The sequence below is a fragment of the Nerophis lumbriciformis genome, linkage group LG34 (genome assembly GCF_033978685.3).
Source record: "Nerophis lumbriciformis linkage group LG34, RoL_Nlum_v2.1, whole genome shotgun sequence".
Lineage (NCBI taxonomy): Eukaryota > Metazoa > Chordata > Actinopteri > Syngnathiformes > Syngnathidae > Nerophis > Nerophis lumbriciformis.
Window position 1 is genome coordinate 20,843,544 of NC_084581.2, and position 17,696 is coordinate 20,861,239.

General features: G+C 41.1%; 1 protein-coding gene across 9 annotated transcripts in view; it reads right to left on the reverse strand.

Annotated features, from left to right (window-relative positions):
* The window catches only part of utrn (utrophin), a 430,508-nt gene that overhangs the window by 216,403 nt on the left and 196,409 nt on the right, over positions 1–17,696 (reverse strand). For 8 of the 9 annotated variants that reach the window (XM_061929658.2, XM_061929664.2, XM_061929663.2 and 5 more), the window contains one exon: positions 12,773–12,962. In XM_061929658.2, the coding sequence (XP_061785642.2) occupies positions 12,773–12,962 (190 nt within the window). Of the gene's footprint in view, positions 1–9,490; positions 10,662–12,772; positions 12,963–17,696 lie in introns of those variants that run through there. The other variant, XM_061929666.2, reaches the window with a different exon arrangement.

Below are 17,696 nucleotides of genomic sequence, written 5' to 3' on the forward strand. Positions count from 1 at the left end.
GCTCACTCGGCTAGTTTCTAACAAGAGTTTGAGTTTATTTGGAACATGCATGCATACAACATGATACATCACAATTTCCAGTTTGTTTTCAACATGTTCGAAAAGGAGTAGGAAGAAGCAGAGCTTATTTAATCCTACCCCTTTTCTTTTACATAAAACTTTTGTTGACTTCCTGTTCTCAATTTATTCACAATATACTCCATAAGTAATCACAATAAAAATTAAAGCTGCAAGCAGCGTTGGTCGGGCCCGCGTATTTGGCAGGTGCTAGTCCTAAGTGTCCCAATACTTTTGTCCAGTTTTAGTCCCAAGTGTCCCAATACTTTTGTCAAGTTGTAGTCCCAAGTGTCCCAATACTTTTGTCCAGTTTTCGGCCCAAGTGTCCCAATACTTTTGTCCAGTTTTCGGCCTAAGTGTCCCAATACTTTTGTCCGGTGGTAGTCAAAAGTGTCCCAATACTTTTGTCTAGTGTACCTACCTTGTCTGCATTGTGTGGGCACGCTGGTGCTTCCTGCTTTTAAGCAGCCATCTTAAAAAAACAGCAGCGCAGCAGCATCAGCGCAGCGGGTCTTTGAAGGGTCATAAAATCAAAACCGGAGCAGGTATTAAAACGCTGTTCTGTTATTTTATACACAAGGGTTTAATCTCTCTCCTGTGTTAGTTTGAAGCCGAAACGACAAACGCGCTCAGAGGAGATAGTTTTTGAAGGAAGGTGACCGGTTTTTACAAAAAATTTGTTTTGAAGGGGGAATAGCAAACTTCCTGTTGATTTTTGCTGGGGGTTGTCAATTTATGAAATGTAGGTCTAAGTGAGACCAACATAGATGTTTTTGTTTCATGTCTCTCCGACCTTCCCAGTGGGAGTTACAGGCAGTTTTGTCAGTTTTTTCATCCGAGGAGCAGTTTTTTGTGCGTTTTATTAAAAAATTGCGCTAGAGCACAATTTTGAGATTTGGGGTTAGGTTTTTTTATTAGATCACAATTGTTGCCAGTCCTGATGTGTGCGTTCAGTTTGGTGAGTTTTGAAGCATGTTAAGGGGGTCAAATTACAGCTCAAAGAGGCAAAAGTGACTGTTTTTAGTACTTTTTTGTCTTGAAGGGGGAATTGCCAACTTCCTGTTGATTTTAGCCCGAGAATGTACTATTATGAAATGTAGGTCTAAGTCAGACCTACATAGAGGTTTTTGTTTCATGTCTTTCCGACCTTCCTAGTGGGGGTTACAGGCAGTCTAGTTTTTTTTTTCCCCTAGGGTGCGCTAGAGCGCAATTTTGAGTTTTGTGGTTCGTTTTTTTTTTAAAAAGGCAATTTTCGCAGGTCCTGATGTGGGTCAAATATGGTGAGTTTTGAAGCATGTTAAGTGGGTCAAATTACAGTTTAATGTGGCGGTGGAAGAATAAAGAATAAAACCTTACAAATTCAATAGGTCCTTATGTCCCATTGCATAAGGACTCCCTTTGGGAGTCCTTATACAATGGGCCATGCGGGCCCTAATAAATAAATAAATACATGATACTCGGTGAAGTAAGTTATATTTCATATGGTGAGATGAGTAAGATTATTTTGAAAATGAATGGATGGATGAGATAAATTCAAAATGTTTATCATGGTTCTTCTTTGTACTTTGTAAACACTTTAAGTTTGAAGAGTTTCTTGAAGTGGATCATATTAGTACATTGTTTGATTTCTTTGTTTAATCCATTCCATGATTTAATTCGACATACTGATATACTGAAGGTCTTAAGTGTTGTACGTGCATACAAATGTTTTGAAATACATTTTTCTCTAAGATTGAGTAATGCTGTAATGCATTTATTTTCTTACAATTATGCATTAGTCAAGAAGTGTAGCCCTGAGCCTCGCCCTCCACTGCCTTTTTCATTATGTATTTCTTAATAACAGTATGTAATGTTTACTTTATACAACATTTTTGGAATTGTATTTCATGCTAAAATGTGGTGCAAAAAATAAATGTATTTTCTGTCATTTTAGAGGAAGTTTGATGCAGCCAACGGTTTGTATCAACACAATTATTCAGTGCCCCTGTGACCATGCTGAAGTATCCTTGAGCAAGTGCTGTGTCATCAGCAGGTGAATGTGGAACTAGGGTCAAAGCGCTTTGAAGGTAGAAAAGTGCTCTCCGAGTGTAATCCATTTATCATAGGTTAAATTCCAATAAGAAAGATTTTCAGGCCCAACTCGTTAGCTGCCTAGACAGGCTGCCATAGATATCGAAACTACGTCATGTGCAGTTACAATAATATGTAGTCCATCTGGAAATAGAAAACAAGAAAAATAGAACATTTTGGTGTAACTATGTTAGTGCTACATGATTAGAGTGAGATTCCCCAGGCTGTGAAAGTTAGCGCTTTGGGGCATCTGCTGTTAGCTCAATGGGCTAGTAGCACATGCTCATGTTGTATCACTTAGCACATGTATTTGAATGTGAAGCCTCACACTGTGTTTCTGTACGTTTTTCCTTGTGACCATAAAAGGCATTATTAATGTTCAACTTAAACAGTACAGTTGGAATTGTATTTCCCCTTAGAACGGGGGTCAGCAACCCGCGGTTCTTAACGCCGCCTTAGTGGCTCCCTGCACCTCTTTCAGAGATGTGTGAAAATGGAAAAAGATGAAGAAAAAAAAAAAGTTTTGTTTTAATATATTTTCGGTGGGGGAACAAACTTTCCTCATTGTTAGAAATCCCACTGTTTATGTTGTACATGCTTCACTGATGAGTGTATTTGGCAAGCACCGTTTTGTCCTACTAATTTCAGCGATCCTTGAACTCATCGTAGTTTGTTTACATGTAAAACTTTCTCCGATGCTGCCACAGAAAGACGTGTTTTATGCCACTTTGTCTCATTTTGTCCAGCAAACGTTTTATGCTGTGCGTGAATGCACAATAGTGAGCTTTGTTGATTTTATGGATTTGCTGGAGTGCTTTAAGGCATATTTGGTCACTGCATGACTGCAAGGTAATTGATGCTAAAATGCTATTTAGGCTAGCTGTATGTACATATTGCATCATTATGCCTCGTTTGTAGGTATATTTGAGCTCATTTAATTTCCTTTACTTATGTCCTTTGTGTATTTAATTTATATTTGCATGTATCGTGACACATTAAATGTATGTAATATTGGCTGCATTTCTCATAGCTTGTGTGCCATGTTGTTCCAGACCCCAGCAAACGTTACCCAGCTTGCAAAGATTGTTAGACGAAACACTAAGAAGAAGGAGAACACTTATAAGAAGACATCCTGCCGTTTCCTTAAACTTGGACCCACCTTACCTTTGGCTATTCTGAGCCAGTAATTTCCAGAAGTTATCTCATCCTGTGAGAAGCTTCCATTTTACTAATGATTTCCAATGTTGCAAAAATGTGTAGAATATAAATTAAAATACAACATTTCTGTCAACAAAGATTTGAGTCAGCCTTTGATAGTAGGCTAATATAGCTAATATAGACACGTGCATCATGTGTTGCCTTCATTATAACACTTATATAAGGCTTTTAAACTGTTTGCAGCTAGAGACCGATTTTTTTTTTGTATTTTTGGTTAAATATGACTCTTTCAACATTTTGGCTTGCCGACCCCTGCCTTAGAATAATGTGCAAACAGCTATTGGACAACAAGTGTTAACACTTGTGATCACTGGCGAAAGTATTGAACCGAACCCCAAGTGGACTATTTGGCGTAGCACCTCACTCATCTACTCTTAACAAATCCAAAAAGAATCTTGTAGCATTTAATTACTTTGTTGGCTAGAAGACTCATTGTGTTGAATTGTAGGGCAACAGCGCCTCCTTGCCACAACCGCTGAATTAAACAAATTATTTATTTTGTCAAACTGGAGAAGATTAGGCTGACATTGAATGGCTGTTCTGCAAAGTTTTAAGAACTGTGATGTGCCTTTCTAAAAAGTGTTGGAGAAACTGATCTCCAAATTAACCCTGATTGAAACACATTGTTGAAATGTGAATGGTTGATGAGCCTTTTGTGTGCTTGTTGGTTGCCATTCAGGAATGCAGCAGTCTGTGGTTTTATGTGAATATCTGTATGTGGTTTCTTTATACTTTATTTATTTATTATCATTATTATTAGTAGTAGTAGTATTTATTTATTGTTTTTTTTGTTCTACTTGTTTGGGAAAGAAACAGCATTTGATGTATTTTTTTAAAAACTGTCAGTTGTATGGCTCTGAAAACCAATAAACAAATGTTTTTTTTAAAATAACAAAAAAAAAGAATAATGAGCAAAGACACACTTTTGTTTTTACTATTTTCTAAAATTAATGTGAAAATGCATGTAAAAAATTTAACATCTCGCTATTCTTCTGACTTTCCGGGTTGTTGGAAATGTGTATGACTTTGTGCTGACGCTTTCACCGCCGGGCAATGTAAGTGCACGGTGGGACCCTGAGGACAAATTTGTGACGGCGAAACTCCCCTTAATAGCGCAGGACCCCATTAAGCCCAACTGCTTTGGAAACGGAGAAGACGGAGATGAGAACTATTTACGTGCCAAATCATGGATGGAAGTCTAAAAATAGAGCGCACTAAAAGGCTTCTGGTTGAATCTGAATGGGGCACTCAAGCTCCTTTTCACGGAAACACTACAAAGGGATGAGCATGTCAAAAAATACACACTGTAATTTGATGCCGGGAATTTTTTTCCGTAGAATATAAAATAAGAAGCTCAGCCCGATTAGATCCATCATGGAGGAGTCAGTGCCCCTGTCCGGAGGCTTGAGGACAAGTGTGGCATGGCTGACTCACTCCAAAGAAGGCCGGACTAGGCAGGAGCGACTAATGCAACCGAAGGGCCACTAATAAAGTCTACAATGACTGATGGCTCCCGATGGCTATCAGACCCATCCCACCAGGTATTACCTGCCTGTAAAAGTGATGAATGACGAGACTGCACGTCGATGGTTTTGCACATTAAAATATTAGTCGTGACAGAGGGGGAAATACTACAGTACACTATTTCATTCAAGCAAAAACTAACCAATTTAAAGAGCAAAAGTTACTTAGTTAGGAGAGTGCAGAATGCAATAGTATAATAGACTAAATTGTTGCAATAAAGCTGCATAGATGGGTCCTTTTTGGGCGTTTTTATTTAAGTTTTTTACTCAGTAATGATTGAATTTATACAATACTCAGGCTATGTCTACACTAAGCCGGATAACCCCTTAAACAAATAATTATTTAGCCTAGGCATCATGTCAGCCACACTAAACCATCGTTTAAGGTTCCCCTCCTTGGATAATTTTTTACACGGGTAAGTGCGACGTGTATTTCTTGAATCTCCGGCTCTTATCTTTGTATGGACTCATCGATCGTTTACAAACTGAGTTCGGAGAGGAAGTGACGTCAGAAAGACCGCGCCCCACACAGGAAGTGACGTCGGAAAAAACGCGCCACAGCCAGCTTCATAACAACCTGTTTCCACTCGGAGGTAACACTAGAAAGACGGAGGAGAGTCATCCAGACATGCCCATGTTTCTCCTTCTTCTACATGTACAGACGCTTGTGGAAATCACACATGAATACCTTAAGAGAAAACGATTGCAGCTATTTGGGATACAACACTTCTCAGACGGCAAGAGAACTTTTGAATGTCCAGGTCAGCTATGATTCTACTTACCGAAACACTTTGTTCATTTGTCAAAGGAGAGACAATGTGGATGTGATATAAAAAAAAAAGGTAGCGTGTAGTTTGTATTACCTGGTCGACGAGGGAAGACTACAGAAAACATTGAATGCATTTGGACTGGCAAAGCAGACTGTATCAGTTATTGTCCGCCATGTATGTCGCAGACTCAACGTCTAGGTTCAGTGTGTATAAAGCAGTGGTTCTTAACCTGGGTTCGATCAAACCCTAGGGGTTCGGCGGAGCCTCCGCCACGGAGGTAAAGACACATCCGACTTATCGTGTAAATAAAAACTTCTCCCTATCGGCGTATTATGGATACCCCCAAACAATGTTCCCTCTAATTTTCCATCTGATTTGCAGGTTGTTTGATTGATCGATTGAAACTTTTACTAGCAGATTGCAAAGAAAGAGAATACATTAAATGGAACAGTACAGTTTACACAGTACAGTACATATTCCGTACAATTGACCACTAAATGGTAACACCCGGATAAGTTTTTCAACTTGTTTAAGTCGCGGTCCACGTTAATCAATTCATGATAATGTGTGTAAGGTATGTAATTTGTTGTGAGTTCATGCACTGTGTTGGCTTTGTTCTTTGAACAAGGTGATGTTCATGCGCGGTTAATTTTGTGCACCAATAAAAAAACATATGACTTTTTCTTGAATTTGAAAAAAACAAACATTTTATTTTTCACTAAAGAAGGGTTCGGAGAATGCGCATATGAAACTGGTGGGGTTCGGTACCTCCAACAAGGTTAAGAACCACTGGTATAAAGTCACCAAAAAGGAATGGACAATGAAGGTGAAGGCAAAAGAGTGAGGAGTGTCCTGACCAGATATCTAGATCCCTAGATTGATTGATGCAAAATGTTCTTTATCACATTGTTTACTTTCACGTGTTTATCAAAGATTTGATTAATTTATGATGGCTCAGGTGTGATTCACTACAATAGGGCCCCACAGCACACTGGATTCCAGTTAATTGAAATACCACAACACTGGATATTGTTCAGATAAGTTAAATTTCATTTAAGAACTTGCAGACAAAGCCACACTGGAGGTGACTAAGACGTGCGCATTTTCTGCGCATGCGTACTAGGTCGCGTTGCGCCGGCGGACGGAGGGGGTCTTAAACGACCATTGTGTGTGTGTGGACAAGGATAAGGTTAGGTGGGATTTACTCTGGATAACCTTAACCTTCCTTAGTGTAGAAGGGACCTTAGGGGGTCGTGGTTCACGCCTAGCATGGCAGCTTCCACCATCAGTGTGTGAATGTGTATGGTAAAGGTTTAATGCTATGTCAAATGTAAAGCACTTTGGGTATCATTCCAGGTATAGTAAAGCGCTATATAAATACAGACCATTTACCAATTATAACGTTTAAAAGATGTAACAGAGGCGGGAGTGTGTGAATTTGGCACTTTAGTCTCCCTTCTACAGCGCCGTTGTGTTAAAAAAGCATTTGTCACTATCCATCAAGTATTTTTACATCGCACAAAGCCACTGGCATTGACGTCGTCATGCATCTAATTATCTGATAGCCTAATCCTGTGTTGATGTATGAACATGCATTGTAGTTCAATTAAGACTTAAAATTGATTTTTCAGTCACAAGGCCTATTATTAGTTTTTTAATGTCTTAATGGCCTTGCGCTTTCCAATCTATCTGACGTCCACCCTCGCGGATCCTGAGGTCCTCTGGCACTGGCCTTTTAGCTATACCAAATACCAGAACAAAGACCCACGGTGAGGCAGCATTTAGCCACTGTGGCCCCCAACTGTGGAACAGCTTGCCAGAGAGCCTCAGAACTGCAAAGAAAATTGACATTTAAAAAAAAAAATGCTAAAGACACACCTTTTTGATCAGGCTTTTTACTGATCATCCTAAAATCTTATGTTTTTTTTATTATTTCATTGTGTTGCTTTCTATCTTTTTATCATATGTTTATACTATTTTTAAAAGGCGTACATTTAAGTTATTCTCTAGTGTAGATGACTCAAAGGTGGCATTTTCCTCAAATCCTCAGTGTCATGCCATGTTTTTTAGCTTTGTTATCGTCAATGAATGAATGAATGAATTATATTTATATAGCGATTTTCTCTAGTGACTCAAAGCGCTTTTACATAGTGAAACCCAATATCTAAGTTACATTTAAACCAGTGTGGGTGGCACTGGGAGCAGGTAGGTAAAGTGTCTTGCCCAAGGACACAACGGCAGTGACTAGGATGGCGGAAGCGGGGATCGAACCTGGAACCCTCAAGTTGCTGGCACGGCCACTCTACCAACCGAGCTATACCGCGTCAATAGTGTTGTGTGTGTGTGTGTGTGCGCGCCTAAGTTTTCTTCTCTTCTATTATTTTTTTTTGTACAGCACTTTGTGTTTGCAACTTGCCTGTGTATGGAAAGTTCTATATCAATAACGTTTCATTTGATGGTAAGAGTTTGACCCTGGAACAGGTTATTTCTACTCTACCTTTCCTATGATATTGGGCTGCATGCATTCATATAAATTGTTTGCTATTAGGGTGACATCCAATAAATATCCACTGATATGAGTCATTAAGCCTAAAGAAGAATGTAAACCCTAAAATCTGGACAAAAAACAAGAGCAAACATGCAAAGATAAATTCACATTAAACCAAAAAGGGCTGAGCACTGAGGAGTGATGGATTTATGGATTAAGACTGGCTTAGGCTGGACCATCACATGTTGCTTTGATTGAAGCTGGCAAGCCATCAGAAACTGTTGTCATGCATTTTATTGCTCTCTCACTCGCTCATTCAGCCCTGCCTCCCAGAATAAAACCCTGCCCCCTCTTGGTGGTTTAAACCTCCTAGTTGGGATTTGCCAAACAGCTGTTAACAGGTTGTCATAAACTGTCATCAAAAAGTGCAATTTCCGATACCGATTTCATCAATTCTCAAACTATGGTACGAGTACCACTGGTGGTACGCAGGCTCCATCTAGTGGTACGCTGGAACATCACTTGTTTTCCCCAGATATGTATGAAATAAAGGTACAAATACAAATCATGTGTTCTTTTGCTGAAATATTATTGCTTACCTGTCACATAAGCTAAACCACGTTAGCAGAAGTAGCAAAAACGGTGGATCTAGGAAAGCGAAATATTGTTCAGGTGGTTCTCCTTTGTATGGAAACTTTGAGAACCACAGGTAGAGTATTTGTGATACAGAAAAATAACTGTAGAGACCACTATTCACTGTAATTATGCCACTTAACAAGAAAATTACTTTCCATGTCACTATCTATGCATTAAAATAACTGCATATGGATTCATATTCTGACAAATACAAAAGCAAATCTTAAAAGGCAATACTGGATGATAAAAATTATACAAATGAAGCAGAAATCAAGCAAACTTTGTCAGAATTATTGAAATAGGAAGAGTGATAAAAATGCACTTTCCTAGGCTAAAAATGCAACAGTGTGTAAAGTTGCATTGGAACGACACAACTCTTCTTTATGAATTGGTTTATTTTTAACATGATTTTCTCCTTTATTACTGAATAAAGGTCTACAAACTATGAACTTCATTCTTTCTTAAGCTCAGCAATTGCTGAAACACAAAAAAAGGGGTTGGATTGAATAAGATCGGCTTCTTCCTACTTCCTTTTCGGACATGTTGAATTGCACAAGTGCAAACATGTGATGCGGTGCAATTCACTGTAACTTTGTTAAGCCTGTTTAAAACCTACCCACAATAAATGGCAACAACAACAACAATGGTGATAAAGATATGAAAGTTTCAGCTGCTCTGGCCACGCAAACGAAATGAAAACTCTCCATCGTCTCTTTTCTCGCACGTACCTTGCAGAGTTTCTGGTACCGCGGTGAGGAGATGGCCATCCTCTGGAGTCTGTGTAGGAAGACCACCACTTTCTGGAGGGAAGTCCGGACCATGGCCATCATCTTAGGACTGCTACAGCAGCCTGGTGCTGGTCTGCATGCTCTATCACTACCCAATAGCACCGCTCATATTGCGCTCCCTCTCCCTAAAAAAAAAAAACCTAGCGAACGGGATTCCGAAGCCGAGCCGACGCGATGTGCACTCACACACACGCAGGGATGGAGCACACTCAGTCACATGAGCTCAGCATGCCTTGATTTTAATCACACACACACACACATACACGCACAAAGAGTGAGTGCTGTCTTGCTCTCTATCTTTCTCTCTCACACACACACACACACACACACACACACACACACACACACAATGATGCAGGCGGTCAGACCACTCACTTTCTCTTCCACGCGGACATTCACAAGCTCTGGGGATCAAACTAATCAGCCGTGACGGCGCCCTGCTGAGGTCTAAACCGGCAACGACAGAGGAAAAAGTGAGAGAAGGAAGGAAGGAGCGTGTTGGACTAGAAGACGAGCAGCTCCACTCTTTTGCCGCCGTTTGATAGGGAAAGGGAGTGCTGATGAAGAGCGACGTGAAAGCAGGTGGCCCCTCAGTGGTAGAATGGCTTTGTGCACCCAACAAATCAATGGAGACAAAGATGGAGAGTGAGGCTGAGTAATAACACGCATTATTACCACACACACACACACACACACACGCGCGCACACACACAGGAGGAAGGAGGAGTTTTCCGGAGCTTCTAGTAAGCTCCCGATTGTCAGAGCGCTTCCACTAAAAATATAAAATCCAAAACATTAAGAAGAGGAAAACATAGTAAAAGTGTGACAAATATTTTAACAGAAAAAGTTTTTTACATTAAAGGCCTACTGAAATGCAATTTTCTTATTTAAACGGGGATAGCAGGTCCATTCTATGTGTCATACTTGATCATTTCGCGATATTGCCATATTTTTGCTGAAAGTAGAGAACATCGATGATAAAGTTTGCAACTTTTGGTCGCTAAAAAAAAAGCCTTGCCTGTACCGGAAGTAGCAGACGAGTAGCGTGACGTCACAGGTTGTGGAGCTCCTCACATCTGCACATTGTTTACAATCATGGCCACCAGCAGCGAGAGCGATTCGGACCGAGAAAGCGACGATTTCCCCATTAATTTGAGCGAGGATGAAAGATTTGTGGATGAGGAAAGTGAGAGTGAAGGACTAGAGGGCAGTGGGAGCGATTCAGATAGGGAAGATGCTGTGAGAGGCGGCTGGGACCTGATATTCAGCTGGGAATGACTAAAACAGTAAATAAACACAAGACTCTATTAGCCACAACACAACCAGGCTTACCGTATTTTTCGGACTATAAGTCGCAGTTTTTTTCATAGTTTGGCCGGGCTCCAGTGCGACTTATATATGTTTTTTTCTTTTTTTATTATGCATTTTCGGCAGGTGCGACTTATACTCCGAAAAATATGGTATATTTAATATGCCACAAATTAATCCGGCATAACAAACACCTCCCCCCTCCCGTCCATATAACCTGCCAGTACAACTCAAACACCTGCACAACACACTCAATCCCACAGCCCAAAGTACCGTTCACCTCCCCAAAGTTCATACAGCACATATATTTCCCCAAAGTCCCCAAAGATACGTACGTGACATGCACATAGCGGCACGCACGTACGGGCAAGCGATCAAATGTTTGGAAGCCGCAGCTGCATGCGTACTCACGGTACCGTGCCTGCGTATCCAACTCAAAGTCCTCCTGGTAAGAGTCTCTGTTGTCTCAGTTCTCCACAGGCCAATGGTAAAGCTTGACTGTCATCATTCCGGGAATGTAAACAATGAAACACCGGCTATGTTATCCGGCACACCAGTCAAGGGGTGAATTCTACGGCAGGGGTGCGTTATCCAGCACAACACCTGCCTCAATACACCGCTTCCCACCTACAGCTTTCTTCTTTGCTGTCTCCATTGTTCATTGAACAAATTGCAAAAGATTCACCAACACAGATGTCCAGCATACTGTGGAATTTTGCGATGAAAACAGACGACTTAATAGCTGGCCACCATGCTGTTCCAAAATGTCCTCCACAATCCGTGACGTCACGCGCTGACGTCATCATACCGAGACGTTTTCAGCAGGATATTTCACGCGAAATTTAAAATCGCACTTTAGTAAGCTAACCCGGCCGTATTGGCATGTGTTGCGGACACTCTAACCACAAGGCCACTGAGCAGCTACCTTTCCAAATAACATGGGAATAAAGTGGGGTTTTTTTTGCAACTTTTCTTTAATAACAACAATACGAATTTAATTTTTAAAATCATGGAGTTAATAAGCTATTGTCACAACAATACAGAACAATAATAATGGAATGGTTTATATTTGCATAAGGATAAAATGGTTAAAGTGCCACTTTAAAACGCCAAGTGTCGGCAAACAAAGATTTTCTTTTAATGTATTAAATAGAAATGTACTTATTTTTACACTTTCATCCATCCATTTTCTACTTCCATGATTAATAAGAATGTTAAAACAGGACTTACAACCTTGGCTGTGCAGTCACTAAAGGTTTTAGTTTGACTTTGGAACAGATCATTTCTAACTAACTGTGATATTATTCAAAAGTTTACTTAATGTTGTTTCCAGTGAAGAAGCTAAAAATTCCCTCTCTTGACCCTCCAACTATTGTTCACTCATTAAGAACAACAGGTATTTTTATCCAGCAAAGCGTGTGCCTTGTGGCGCCCCTGTCCTCTCCTAATCATTTCACATCTTATTCTGCAGGAATTTCACACAATGAGGCCAAAAAAGAAAGTAGAAGTGATCGTGTTGAAACAACCTCCTCAGCTAAAATTACTTTTCTATTTCACCAAATTACTCTTCACACTTGAATGCCGTCCATCAATATCCACTGTAGCAGAGGTGGAAGGAGAGACGGTTTGGCTTTGAACAAGACACACAGAAGTCGATATGTCAAAGCCTCAGAGGTGGAGATGAAGCTCGACATTAACTGGAAACACGCTAAACACATGCACACACAATGTAGTGAGGCTGCTGAGGTTCAATTGGCTGGACACATGTCCAGGTGCCCCTAACACGCTCTCTCATTAACACTCTTTAACCGGCAGCACACATGTGGGGAGACCCTCGCACTAATGGAGGACGACACACAGATAATAGCTTCCACCTGTGCACTGACACACACTCGCACACCAGCCTTCTCCTACCTCTAGCTGTTGTTTGAGCGCCTTCACGCTGACGGAGTCCTGCGACAGGTTTTCTCTCTGAGAGGCGTCGGCCAGCACGTTGACAGTAGTCTCTGCCTCCTGGAGCCACTTGAGGAAGGCCTCCAGCTCTTTGAGGGACATTTGCAGGTTCTTCAGCTCACTGTCCAAGTGAGTATGCCGGTCATTTGCCCTGCACAACAATACAACACTTTGCTTTAAAAAACATATCAAACAGATGTGCCGGAGTCTTAAGTACAACATAAAAAAATTCAAATGTATCAGGAATTTGTTAACATTGCAGGCAGCTCAAACTTATTTTAATGCAATGATTATGTCTCGTTTTTATCATTGTATAACATGTTGGTCCCAGGCAACGTTCCCTATAAGGTGCGCGCCTGCTAGAGATGCGCGGTTTGCGGACACAACCGCGGAGTCCGCGGATTATCCGCGGATCGGGCGGATGAAATTAAAAAAACTAAGATTTTATCCGCTCGCGGGTCGGGTCGGGCGGATTAATTTTTTTTTTTTTTTTTTTTTTTGCGGGTGGCAGTTAAACCAATTCGGAAATATATATACGTAGTTAAATGTTGTTACCCACATACGAAAAACGAGCAGGCACCTGCTGCATATGCCACAACAGAAGAAAAAAAAAGAAAAGAGATGGACACTTTTACGGAGCGGAGAAGGGACGCCTCGCCGGGGTCCTGGACCGAGGCCCCTTCCCCCGAGAGGGCCCCACCGGGAGCCGTAGCTGAAGCGATCCGCGAGAAGGGCCCGACGCACGTCCAGGGTCACTACCGCGCCCACCGCACCGACACCCCGCCTCGTCCGCTTTCGCCGCGGCCGGCGTCACGCGCAGCAGGTAAGCAGCTTACCTGCCCGCCACCCCCGTGGCCGGGGGCTCGTAACATGGGTCACTCCGCGCGCTCCGCCCGCGCAGCTTACCTGCTTGCCACCCCTGTTGCCGGGGGCGCGTAACAGGGGTCACTCCGCGCGTAGTGCGCTCATGAAAGGGGTGGGGCTCACCCTGGTTGATATAGAGAGCAGGACGGTGGCCATGGAAGTTGGAACCCGCTAAGGAGTGTGTAACAACCCACCTGCCGAATCAACTAGCCCTGAAAATGGATGGCGCTGGAGCGTGGGCCCATATCTGGCCGTCGCCGGCAGCGAGACGCGCTTGGAGGTGCGCTCAGCGCGGCTCCCATATGATTGCGCACTGGTGTGCGTCTGGGTCGTGACAGCGTGGCACGCGAATGTCTGTGCATTGGATCAGTCTCCTTTCTTTAACAGGCAAAAGCTTTATAACCTCACCATACCTGCCAACTTTTAAATCAGAAAAACCTAGTAGCCAGGGTCCAAGGGCCGCAGGCCCCGGTAGGTCCAGGACAAAGTCCTGGTGGTGGGTTCAGGGCTTCGCCCCCCGACGCAAAATGACTATTAGCATTCAGACAGGTTAAAATGTTGCTAAAACCATCACTTTTCTATCAGTCACAGTGACTTTTCAAAACAAAAATATTACAGCAAAAATCATATGGGTTGATTGACATGTTTATTCTGTAAGCTAACTTCAATAGTTTGAAATTATTTTGACAGTTAATGCCAGTTATCCTGTAAACCTTTCACAAGACTTCAATTTGTTAATTGAAAGTATAAATAGTATAAACACTTTTAACAGTATGTCGTGCTGTGAAATACAGCCGACAGGATTGCGCATGCGGTGCAGGAGAACAAAGGACTTCTTTCATTTAAGGTTTGTGATAAACCATCAAACTCATTCGTTAAAAGGACTCTATAGTAATATAAAGCGAATTTTTCTGGACATTATCATGCAAGAAAAGTTTATTTTTGGGATCGCGATCACCGCGTAATGATTTTTAAAGGTTGCATTACATTATTAACTGTCCCATGTGATCAGCCAGTGCGATTGGAAGTCCATGCTCAATTATTGCCTCCGTAAATAAAACTTCGGCATTTATCACATCCAAAGAATCTGTTTGGGCGACGAAAAACGTTGAAAGTTTTCCACTTGTATCGCTAGCAACGGCATTAGACTTGTGTTTTTTTGTCCCAACGTGGTCTTTTACATCGCTAATTCCTCCGTGTCCGATCGAAAAATCTTGTCTGCACAAGGTGCAATTCGCGTAGTTTTCACCCTTTTTTTAAATTTTTTTATTAATATTAGATATATAACAACGGGCGGATGGTGGGCGGGTGAAGTTCTGATCAAACGTTACATCGGGTGGATGGCGGATGGTTGACGACTTTCTGACGCGGTTGCGGATGAAATAATTGCCTATCCGCGCATCTCTAGCGCCTGCGCAATTGTGCACCGCTCACGCGTCCTCTGCGCACAGCAAATTAATGCCGCGCAGAAAATCAAAAATCCCATCTGAACTTTAAACAAAACAAACACATTACAATTTATTCTGTATGATTTTGCAATGCAACTCTGTGAGTGACAGGTGACAACAAGAGTGGCCCCCAATGAATAAAACAATCTTTGTCAACACAGTTCAATTATCGTCTGTCGAGACACTTTACGGACAGGAATTCCATCAATCACTTTATTGAGCAAAACTGTTTGTAACCACACCAAAAACATGAGTAAAAAAAACTTTTATCTATAAAAACTGGTAATTTTTTGCCATACAAACCAGGCTTAAACCAACGTTATCATCCGTCGTTTCAACAGAAGCCGCTTGCTCTGTCTCACCTGCACTAACACACGCACTCATGGCACTTAGCCAGTGCTGCGTTTATGACCACACAAAAAGTCGGACAACCCCAACGCCACACAATGTGTAAACGCCAGGTTGTAACACACTGACTCCACAATCAGATGTGTGCTTATTTTACTGCCATTTATTAAGAATGTTAATCTAAGGATATTATTCATGAAATATTGTCACTAGATTTCATAAATGCTAATAAAAAGATGTATTTTACAGACAGAAAGTTACAGGAACTAAATGTAATCTCTGAAAGGGGTAACATTTTTTTTTAAAGGTAGGACCCGCAGCCAGACATACAATACTAGCATATGAAAAACATGTTTTTTTGTTATTGTCATTGTAAAAGGGCAAAATCACTTATATCAGAAAATGATTTTAATAAAACATTAAATTGTTATGATGTCAGGTTTGGGACAGGTGTGACGCTGGTGTGGCCACAGTGTGCACGTCTGATGTTGCTCACATGTGCTCCACAGAATGCTCAGGGAGTTTGTGCGTTTGCTCACACACATGAAAAATTAGAGGGAACATTGGTCCCAGGCAAGCAAAATTACACTGAGGCTATTGGTAATTTTGCACAAACAATCGCTCAAAATCCTTGTCCAAAAACCACAACACCACAATCACTGTTTAGTTCTCCAAAAATATAGATTGTTAAACGTTGCTAACATTCAAAGATTAGCATCAATACGAATGGCCCATCGAATCCTAAATAACACTACACCCGCGCCACTTAAGGACTTTGTCCAGTTTACATTTGCTGTGACAACTAGAAACCCACAAGCCTCCACCAGGGGGGCAGTGTCGCGTACCCAGATGTAAAACCTCTTTTGCACAATCAGCCTTTTCATATAAAGCGATAAATTAATGGAACGACCTCACAACAAACTTGAAAAGTCTAACGGATTACTCTTCATTCACAATTGAACTTAAAAAGTGGCTTTGGAGCAATCAAAGTTACTCACACGGTCACTGAGGTGGGCAAGTCAACTTAATGTGTATTGTGTATATTAAAGTGTATTATATTTATGCATGAGAACATTTTGTTGTAAACTGTGAGATGTGTGTGTTAAAATCATGGTTGTTTTTACAAATGATGACAGATGTGAACAAGAGCATGTATTGTCTGTGTGATGATGTAAATGAGGTGTGGTTGTATTGTATAATGTGTACGTGTCAATGAAAGGGCATTTTATGACTTGACTTTTCTTAATTTTATTGTTATAATTTTTTTGCATGATTTCTGTATCTCTTTAATTTAGGTAGCCAGGGACTGCAGATGGAAATGAGGTATTTAGCTATATTCTGGTACAGAACATATCTGTTTAATGTTTCTGTGCATTGTCCTTTCAAATAAAGACTAAACTAAACTAAACATATACAATGTTCCAGTTCCAGTTCCAGTTATAACAGTTCATCTTTTAAAGAGAAAATAACAAAACAATACAACGTAAATATATATCTGTGGACAGCTTGTATAGCAGTATAGCTTAACTATTCACTGTAAGTGAGTCAACTTGGTGATATTTGTCTCAGTGAGTAGCAAAGACAATTGTGTCTTGCCTAGTCTATTGTGGTGGTAGCATCTTGGTCTGGGAGCTACATGAGTGCTGCCGGCACTGGGGAGTTGCGGTACCTGTACTGTGCATCTGAGGCCAAGTATGTCTCCTTTACACATTAACATTGTGTGAGGTGTACTCACTTGTGTTATCAGCTACAGTGATTCCTCAACTTTAGAGTGTTCTGGAATAAAAAGCTGTATCTACGCAAAATTCAAGCAAAAATTTGAGATAGAAGCATTCCCGCCATTAGTCGGCAGAGCAGATGCCACAACGAATCCTGTAGGATCTGCCCAAAACATCCAGTTTTACTTGCATTAGCTTATCACTAGGGATGGACATAACTTTGTTTTCTAACAATGGCAAGGAAGAAAGTGGAAGGAGAGTGCTGAGAATAAAAAACGACTGATATTCAGTGAATTAAAGAAAGAAATCATTAAAAACATGACCTACCATGTTGCCAACTTGGCAAAGCACTGCTAATCTGCACCATACTGAAGCAGAATGAGTCCAACGCCAGCCGAGAATGTTAAAATAATATCAAAATGGTTGACACTCATCCATGAAAAACTGTAGATTCTGCTGATGATGTGTTTGACAGAGAAGCAGATTTAAGTACGATTAAAAGTCTGC